A 9,720-nucleotide genomic window follows, 5' to 3' on the forward strand; every position below is an offset into this window, starting at 1 on the left:
AATTAATTCTTTTTTTGGTGGGAGAGTTGTTAATGATTACTTTGATTACTAGCCCCTCCTTGGACGGCCTTGACTATTGTTCTAAAGGAAGTGAATATTGTTATCAATGTTAAGGCTGAAGTACTTATAATATTTCAATAACTAATTAGTTTATATCAAACTATACACTACAGCAAAGCAGAAACAAAAGATAAGTAGAATACAATATTGTAGTAATTATGTATATAGCCAATATCCAGGGAGGGAGAGGACAATGAGCTCTTTATTACACCAGAACCCAAAGTTTAAAATTAATGTTTTCTTAGTCATTGGCTCAATAACTTTGGGGACATTTATTGAATTTTGATTGGTTGGTTGATTAATTTATCAGCAATTGTCTTTTCCCTTTAGACCTCTGAGTCATATCTATCTTATATATACCCACCAATCATGATATTAAAGGGGGAGGAAGGGTAGGATTGATAGGTGTATTTAGTGGTAAAGGAAGGGAAAGATATGGGTTCAGGGATATATCATTGGAGAAAAATAATTGATAGAATGTTAGGAAGGGATAGGGAGTGAATGGATATATTATTAGGGAAAGGTGAGAAGATGTATTTTGATAAAGAAAAAGAAACAAAAAGGAGATGAATATAACATTTAGGATGGGTAAAATAAAATAGGACAGGTTGATGAATTGGCTGGGTAAATAAAAGTATATTGATATACTTGGCATTTTTAGATTTTTTATTTCTCAAAGATGAGAGGGGTGTTCTTATTATTTGGAGCATTTCTGTTGAGCAGCTCTGCATCTGCTGTCAAAGTTGGGCCATGTTTTGTAAAGATGGAGAATAGGCAATTTTAAACTTTATTTCATTGAAATATTTAAAAAAAAGTGTGATTTTCTTGTTTGTATGGAGTCTTTTATATCATGAATATTTAAAACAAAGAAATTATTTAAGTGTTTATATGCTATAAAGGAACCTTTGAATTAGTTTTTAGAAGCATAAGTAAATAATAAGGTGTGTGTGTTAGGATTGTATGAAAACAAGAGAAACTGATTAGATGCAGTATAATTATGATTTAGTAATGAACAGACAGAAGTATACTATAAACCTAACATTTTAAGCAAATTTAAAAACTATAATGAAAATTGCCTTCTCTTCAAGGAGATTTCCCTTTATGGAGGGAACAGTAGGTCCTCTGTATACCACTGAGACAGCAGAGGAGTGTGAGAACATTTGCATAGGAATGCTCAAGTGTATGGCATACACTTATGAGGTTGTACCATAATATTAATCCTTTTATAAAAGTAACAGGATCTGTGTCTGTTTGTCTGTGTGTACCAAAGGATCTCAACACTTCTGAACTGATATGATTCAACTTTATAGTGTAGCTCCTCATAGGTCCTGGGCAGGTTTATAACTTTTTGGGGAGGATAGAATCACTACAACCTCCCCCCCCCCCTCCTTAAAAAAAATATTTTACTTTTCCCATTATAAAACTAAAATTTAGAGTGTGATGGGGGCTAACTTCTCATCCACCCTAACTCAATTGCACCAAGAAGCCTCTAGGGGCCTAGCTTCTAGTATACTAATAATGTAACATTTTATAACATCATAAGATAATAAATTATGGGAAGAAGAATTCCAGAATTGTTGAAATTATTTCTAACTTTTAGTGCCAGATATTATTTTTCTAATTTTAGTTTAGCTCAAAGAAGTGTTTCATCTACCACTTCTACCCTGACATTGGAAATAGTGAAAAAGAAATTGATTGTAAGGTATTTTGAGCTGGGTTGTATCAAATATTACTTTTGTTTAAAGCTGATATTGCGTTAATGAATTAAAATTTAAAAGTAAAAGCATCCTTTCAATTATTTCTGCAAAAGTCTGAACTATAATTCAAAATATTTATCATTTTTTTTGTTATTAGGAACCTTGTGTCACTTATTATATTGGCCTCCCCACCTTCTGTTACAACATATCAACAGATTATATTTTCTAGTAAGTACTAAAGAACCACTTTTTTATCATTCTAATTTACATTCAAAAGGCTTTACTACATTAAAACAAAGTATTCTGTTTTTTATTCTCTAAATCTGAAAAAAGTAGTAAAAAGAAATTCTTAGAACTAAGATTAGAATTTGATTATTACTCCTCTATTTTACCTCAAAATTTTTTTGTTTTTATCCTCTTATTTAAAAATTTATATTTTTGTTATAGTCGTGCCTACCTCACCAGACTTGACGACTGTAATACCTACTCAACTTTGTGTAAAAGTATTCATGTTCTAGAGGTAAATAATTTACTTAACAACGTTCACTAATAATAAATATAATTAGAATATAATGAAAAATATAAGCACATTATTGACAAATTATTATCTTAAATAATGTGGTGACAAAATATTTCTAGGTCATAGAATAGTTATTTCTTTCATCATATTAAAACGGCTTTCCACGGATATAGAATGTACAATTGTAAGATTAAAACCAGTTTTTTTTAGCCCCGAGATGCCAAAGGCAAGGGCTAAAAAAACTTGTTTTAATCTTATGATTGTACATTTCTATATTCATAGAAAACTTGATATAATAAGATGCTAGACATAGTTTTTTCGTATGGATGAGAACCGGTTCCTATCCACCGGATCCGAATGAATATGAGAAAAGATTTTATAAATATGATATTTATTATTGTAATCTATCAATGACATTCATTCACTAGGCTGAAGCAAACTCATCCAAAGATGTTGTGGAAAAGATGAAGACTGAATATGAGGACAATAGAAGATTATTTTTTTTCTCATCTAAGCAAAGCTGATCTATAACTTACCTTCCATGTCTGTCCTTAATCAACCAGTACATCTATATATACACTTAATAAATATACATTATTTACACTGCTCTAAATCAAAATGGGTTGCTGTTTTTTTTCTCATGTAAGGTTTTCTTGTAATGTCATGAGATATTCTTCTGCTTATGAATGCAATTAAACATCTACACTATAACACACTTGGTTTGATTGTCTTTCTGTAATTACTTAGGAGTGTTTTTACATTTACATTTGATAACAAATAAATAACTACAAAAAAGTTAACTTTATACATTTGTTTATCAATTATGCTTTTATTCAGTAAAGCAGATCATATACAATGTTCAGATTCTTAAACATGTTGTCATCCTTGTTGTAATCTACGAAATCCATTTTGTACATCATTTTCCAAAACAATAATACACCAATACGAAAAAAATTATATATAGTTTATTAAAACTATATATCTATTTATCATTTTCTACATGGTCTATTGCTATTTATGCCTCTTGTATACCTTCAACTATGGTCAGTATTTTTTGTAACCAAATTACAATGCACTATTTACTTTAGACCAAACTGAATGTGCAAGAGGAAAAGTTCATTGAAATGGAAAATGCTTTACAGGTATGTTTCTTTTATTCTATACCAGACAGATGGACAGACAGACATTATTTTTAAAAACAGTAATTTTACTTAAAAATCTATAGACAAATAATAAACAAAATTAGTGTATCTCTTGTTTACCAAGACATGATTTAAATATCAATATATCCTTTTCTTACAGGCCATGTTGTATGTTACTACTTATATATATCTTTTCAATAATGTTTAGTATTTTTTTATATCTAAATCACAATAAATTATCACTTTAGTCCAAACTGAATGTGCAAGAGAAAAAGTTCATTAAAGTGGAAAATTCGCAAAATGCTTTAAAGGTATGTTTCTTTTATTTTATACCAGACAGATGGACAGACATACATTATTTTCCAAAATCGTTTTATTTAAAAGTCTATACAAATTTAAAAAGAAATGAGTATACCTATTGTTTACCAAGACATGATTTAAATATCTATATATCATTTTCTTACAGGTCATGCTGTTTGTTACTACTTATATCTTTTCAACAATGTTTAGTAATTTGTAACCAAATCACAATGAAATATCTACTTCAGTCCAAACTTAATGTGCAAGAGGAAAAGATTGCTGAGATGGAAAATTCACAGAATGCTTTAAAGGTATAATGTTTCTTTTATTCTATACCAAACAGATAGATATTTTTATTTCATATTTTATCATTATCATATTAAGTCTATACACCAATAAAAAAATAAATGAATATACCTATTGTTTTCCAAGACTTCTAAATATCTATATATTAACTCTATTGGTCATATAGTCTGTTGCTACTTAAATTTCATCAATGATGTTTTGCTTTTATGTATCTCAATCACAGTGAAATATTTACTATAGTCCAAACTGGATGTGCAAGAGAAAGAGTTTATTGAAATGGAAAGTTCACAGAAGGCTTTAAAGGTGTGTATCTTTTATTCTATTTTAGACAGATGGGCAGATGGATAGACAGACATTGTTCTACTTTGTATTATAGAAATGCTAGTGTTTTCTCTTATATTTCAATGCTGAATGCATTAGCAAATTATTTTTCAATGGAATTTATATAGGGTGCAGCAAATAAAACTGGATTTTTTTCTGATTTGTAAACAAATAAACATAAAATTGTCAATTTAGAGATTTTTGGGATTTTAAAACTGGGAAGCAGACTAGGTATATGACTATTACATTATTTAATGAAATTGCCACCAGCCACAATCACTGCCTCTACCCGCCCCCTAAACCTCCCGCAGGCCCTTGTCAAAGCTGACAAAGTTCTCCTTGATAGTGACATGATTTAACCATCTTTCTTTACCATGGCGGCTATCATTGGGTCACAGTTCAGCTAGAACAACATTCTATCTATTTTTTGAAATGTCTAAAATGAGTTATTACAGCTATTGGTTAATCAAAGCTTATTCATAAGTATAACTAAAGGCTGGATCCCTTACATTAAGGGGCTCTATGTTGATTGGAGTAGGAGAGGTTACCTAAAATACACCCAAATACTTAAATCTAAATCTAAAACATCAAAAAAGCATCACAGGAACTTTAATGTAAAGAGAGATCTTATTTGGTTTAGTAACTATTAAAATCATAAGCTTCAGACAAAAAAAGCTTATTACTTTATATGTATACTAGCGGCTACGCACCTAGAAGCCTCTAGGTGAACTTAAGGTAGGAGGAGGAAAAGTCGACCTCATCCCATTTTAAATTTAAGTTCCAAAGGAGTAAAGAAAATATCTTGGGTGGGGGGATGGGGTGGAAAAACCCTCCCCTAAAATAGTTCAAAACCTTCCCAGGATCTATAAGAAGCTTCACTGTAAAGGAGAACAATATCGGTTCAGTGGTTAGCGAGATCCTTTGGGACAGACAAAAAACACTTACTACTTTATATAAAAGGATAATACTAGTGTCTTCATCCCTAGCCTCTAGGGGCTTCGCCCTATGAAGAAATGGGAAGTCAACCCTTCTAAATAGAAATATTCAAAAAAGTTATTCTTTGTTTCATTACTCTGTGGTAAAATTAAACCCAGGTTGTGCGCTGTATACACAAAAATTTAGATTCGTAAAAATTAAACCTAGGTTGTTCGCATACATAAAAATTGAAATTTGAAGAAAACAAATTTTTTTTGGGGGGGGGGGATTCATGGGGACTTCGCCCCATGTTGCAGTGGGGTTCTCCCACCCCAATTACTGGTTTTTGTTTGCAAAAATTTAAAAATTAAAAACCACCAGAGGACCAGTAGGTATATTCCCAGAAGGGTAGAGCCCAATTTAATCATATGAGATTTTACAAAAAATGTAAATAATTCTATTTTTGGGGGGTGGTTTTTTTTTATTTTTTGGGGGGGTTGGGATGTTCCACCCCCCAAGAAAATAGCCTAAAACCACCACAGGACCAGTAGGTATATTCCCTGAAGAGTAGAATCCGATCGGTTTAGTGGTTACCAAGATCTTAAGGGACGGACAGACAGACGGACAGACATCAAGCTACTTTGTACTATAGAGGATTACAAAGGTTGTCTTTACTATATATTACAACTAGCGGCTTCGCCCCTAGCCTCTAGGGGCTTTGCCCCAAGAGGTGATACAAAAAATTAAGGCGAAATTCGTTAAAGGACCAAGGAAATCTTAAGCCCCAAAAAAAAAAAAAAAAAAAAAAATGGGGGGGGGGATTTTTTTGTTTTTGGGGGGTTGGGGGTGTCCCACCCCCCAAGAAAATAGCTTAAAACCACCACAGGACCAATAGGTATATACCCTGAAGAGTAGAATCCATTCGGTTCAGTGGTTACCGAGATCTTAAGGGACAGACAGACAGACATACAGACGGACAGACGGACAGACAGACATTGTTCTACTTTGTATTATAGGTTTTGAATTTTATTAATTTTAGTTTAAGTTGGATGAACTTGAGAAAAGAGTGGAATTTAAATGCATCAATGGTTTTGAACGTGACAGTGAAACAGGTAAAGGTCATTTTTGCAATATGATATATTGTAAATAGATTTATAAAATTTTGTCCAATAAGATCTCTTAAACACCAGGGTTGATTGTTTTAATAAGTTTTGTAATACCTAAATGAAAAATTTCTCCTTATACTTGAATATTCAAATATTTTTGCTTCTCATTTTATTTGTGTAAATGATACACGGTTGGACCCTCAGATGTCAAAACTTTATTTTAGTGTTTGGCCAAAATGACTTAGCAATTGTATCTGTAAGTACGTCTAATAACACCCTTTGCTATTTTTAAAATCCTAGAAAATTTTTTTTGCAAGAAAATTGCATAAATTCGCAACCTTTTTTAGAACCACTACATAACTCGAGTTTTAAAACTTTTTATATAAAATCCTTTTTACAAAAAATATCAATAATTACTTAAAATTAAACCTGAAAGAAAAAAAATCTCACTACATGTGTTAATTTGCATGTTTTAGGTCTTTTTTTGAGGAAAGTATAACTTCCACATTTTTGACAATAATATATTTTTTAACATTTCAAAGTAAAATATAATAAAACTTAAACGATTTTTCTTGAATTATCAGTTGAAAATTTCATCAAACATGAAAATTTAATAAAATCATTTTTTGAATGTTTAGAATTACCAATTTTCTACATTTAAAACAAAATGTTAACAAAATTTAAAAACATTTTAACATATAACTTCAAAAATCAATAACATTTTATAAAAAGATGTTTCAAAAAATAAATCATTAAAAGGTATTAAAATGCATTTGAAATTACTTAAAATTAAAACGAGAACATCTTTTTACACTGTATTCTGTGTAATAGAGTTTAAATGACATGATTAGTGAATGAAATATTTCCTAAACTCATTAAGCCTTTTTGTGACTATATTAAAAATAATTTATTTTGTTTTATATTGTTTTTTTTATTCAAATATTTGACAAAATTTTCCCTACGTCAATAAAATAAAGTCAGTTTTTTACTGTTTCTAGGTTTTTCTTTATAATTATAACAATTAAATGTAATATAAATCTTCATTATCTTTTATTTGAATTATCATACACATTAAAATGTAAAGTATAAGCTAGAATAGCACTTTTTTCAACGAATATTTTAATGACATTATATCAAAATAATTCCTCTTAAATATCACACAACATATGATTGGGAAGTATAGCTATTTCTTGGAGGTATAATATTTACAAAAATACCATTAATTCTGTTTTTATCAGAAGTTAAAAAAATTGATGGTTGGCTGTCTAGATATTGAGTACACTAAGACTACAGCTCTGTTCTATTGAAATAACGTTGCAAAAAGAGGGGTTCTGAAAGTAATCTACCTAATTTTTTTTAAAGAACCAACAAGTACTGTCAGTATCTTTTTTCTTGTAATCTAGCAGACAATAAAATCATAACACAATTTTCATGATAAAATATTCAGGTTTCTACTTCACATTTAAAAAAATATACTGATCAATAAAATGTTCAAAATTTTACTTTGTACTAATTGAAAAAATATGTTGTAATTCTTATTTTAAAGTTACATTTTTATCCCTGACAAAATCATAGACGACTTTTAAAGGCATCTTATCTAAACTTTTTGAAGAAAAACTTAAAAACGTTAATTAAGTATGAAAACTATTTTCTTCGATTTTTCTGAAGTTATTATCGCATTCTATGGGTTTTTTATTATCATTTACTTATATCGAAAGTGCCAAACATTGTACCCTAACTTATTCATTTAATAAAAAAACAACCGTGGATAGTTATCAAAAATAATTTTGAGAGGTTGATCCAACCAACAAATTTTTTTAAATTTCAGTCAACCTAAAGCTTCTATAAGTAAGCCTTAAATTTGTGGACCTATTTCGTTTGGGAACTAGGCTTCTTATAGCCTAAAATGTTTTAACCTTTTTTTTCTATAAAGGAATATGAGAAAATATTTTTGGTTAAAAGTTGATCTCAATGTAAAATTTAGAGAAAAAAAATACATTCTGACAGAGGCCTCTAGGTCAGGGCATATTCACTAGTTAACAATAAATGCATTATCATTTTTTATTATGTTTTGGCTTAATATCTTTATTAAGATTTCCAAAATTTAAATATTTAAATCAAGAATATCTTTTACACTGAAGGGGTGTATAATTTGGTATATCATTAATTGGAATGTTCATCAATTTATTGTCCATATTATAATATTATCAGATTAATCCTACAAAATCCTAAAATAAAAAATGATGAGTACATCCATAAAATTGAAGCTAAAAATATCCTTAATACAATTATACAATTCTAGAGTAACAAAACATAGTACATTAAGTTTCAAAGAAAATTTTTGAATACAATGGACAAGATTTTAATACTTGATTATGGAGAAGCCTATGTTTTAACAAAAAAAATGTTTCAATTTCTTTGTAATTGTAATCATTTCAATAACTATTTGTGAAAGCAACTTTGTAACCTTTTTCTTTTATTAAGGAATTTGCTACAGATTCATCAATGAAAAACTTACTTGGGATGCTGCTAGAGAGAGGTGTCGTGAGTGGAATGCTGATCTTTTCAGTATCCACTCTCAGCAAGAAAACGATCTTGTACAAAGTAAGATAATTTTAATGATTAAAAATTCACAAAATAAAGGAATACACATAAACTTTTAGTGATTGAAGAAAAAAATAAAATACAATACATGTATTGCTTGTGTCTAAAATGCCAACAAGGATAATAATGTCTTAAAGTTGAATGGTCAAATAACAATGAAAAAAAGCACACTACCTTATTATAAACAGAGGAATACAAATACATAGTACACAATTACATATACAACCAAAAGTATATAACAAACATTTATCCAGCATATTATGTTTTATTAAAAGAAAGTTATTAAAATTTGATATGGTAAACATTTTACATATTTTCAATCAAAATTTGGGGGTCAATTGTCATGGTATAAACTCATTAGAAATGAACAGCATAATGTTTAAACGTAGTAAATGAAAAGAATAGAAAAGATTTTAATTATGATTAATATTTACACTAATCAAGGGGATGATTATGTCATTATCTGTATGTTTAAGTAATTGCATGATCGAAATAAGAAGATTATAAGCAATTCAATCTGAAATAGCTGGAATACTTTAATTCTGCTTTATAGTGATCCATTCTGTATGTCTGTGGCTTTTATTCTCATTATTAAAAGTACCTAAATATTAGGAGCAAACCTAAAGGTAGATTTAGTATGGTATATAACAAAAATCTATTTAGGCATTGCTAAAAGATTATGGCTTCATACTTGGATTGGCTTGAATGACCAAGCCCAGGAGGGGTCTTTTGTATGGGCCGATAAAAGC

General features: G+C 29.4%; 2 protein-coding genes across 2 annotated transcripts; both read left to right on the plus strand.

Moving 5' to 3' along the window:
• Window positions 1-725: 725 nt before the first annotated feature.
• Window positions 726-2,801, plus strand: LOC145315583 (uncharacterized). Its single transcript, XM_080155563.1, has 6 exons — window positions 726-834; window positions 1,149-1,260; window positions 1,688-1,762; window positions 1,915-1,985; window positions 2,205-2,277; window positions 2,706-2,801. The coding sequence occupies exons 1-6, from the start codon at window positions 740-742 to the stop codon at window positions 2,799-2,801; spliced, it is 522 nt and encodes a 173-aa protein (XP_080011689.1). The 5' UTR covers window positions 726-739.
• A 1,057-nt stretch (window positions 2,802-3,858) lies between these two features.
• LOC145315584 (uncharacterized) lies at window positions 3,859-9,450 on the plus strand. The gene is made up of 5 exons (XM_080155564.1): window positions 3,859-4,030; window positions 4,266-4,328; window positions 6,301-6,373; window positions 8,852-8,971; window positions 9,416-9,450. The coding sequence occupies exons 1-5, from the start codon at window positions 3,950-3,952 to the stop codon at window positions 9,448-9,450; spliced, it is 372 nt and encodes a 123-aa protein (XP_080011690.1). The 5' UTR covers window positions 3,859-3,949.
• Window positions 9,451-9,720: the final 270 nt, after the last annotated feature.

This window comes from Acartia tonsa, chromosome 4, assembly GCF_053477335.1.
Source record: "Acartia tonsa isolate MP-2025a chromosome 4, ASM5347733v1, whole genome shotgun sequence".
In the NCBI taxonomy this organism is placed as follows: Eukaryota; Metazoa; Arthropoda; class Copepoda; order Calanoida; family Acartiidae; genus Acartia; species Acartia tonsa.

Bases quoted from the DNA above. Each gene is read 5' to 3' on its own strand.
- LOC145315584 (XM_080155564.1), top strand. From the start codon at position 3,950: ATGAAATATCTACTTCAGTCCAAACTTAATGTGCAAGAGGAAAAGATT. The intron at 6,374-8,851 runs GTAAAGGTCATT...TCTTTTATTAAG, and splicing joins TGAACGTGACAGTGAAACAG to GAATTTGCTACAGATTCATC. The intron at 8,972-9,415 runs GTAAGATAATTT...ACACTAATCAAG, and splicing joins AGAAAACGATCTTGTACAAA to GGGATGATTATGTCATTATC.
- LOC145315583 (XM_080155563.1), top strand. From the start codon at position 740: ATGAGAGGGGTGTTCTTATTATTTGGAGCATTTCTGTTGAGCAGCTCT. The intron at 1,763-1,914 runs GTATTTTGAGCT...TTTTGTTATTAG, and splicing joins AAAAAGAAATTGATTGTAAG to GAACCTTGTGTCACTTATTA. The intron at 2,278-2,705 runs GTAAATAATTTA...TTCATTCACTAG, and splicing joins AAAGTATTCATGTTCTAGAG to GCTGAAGCAAACTCATCCAA.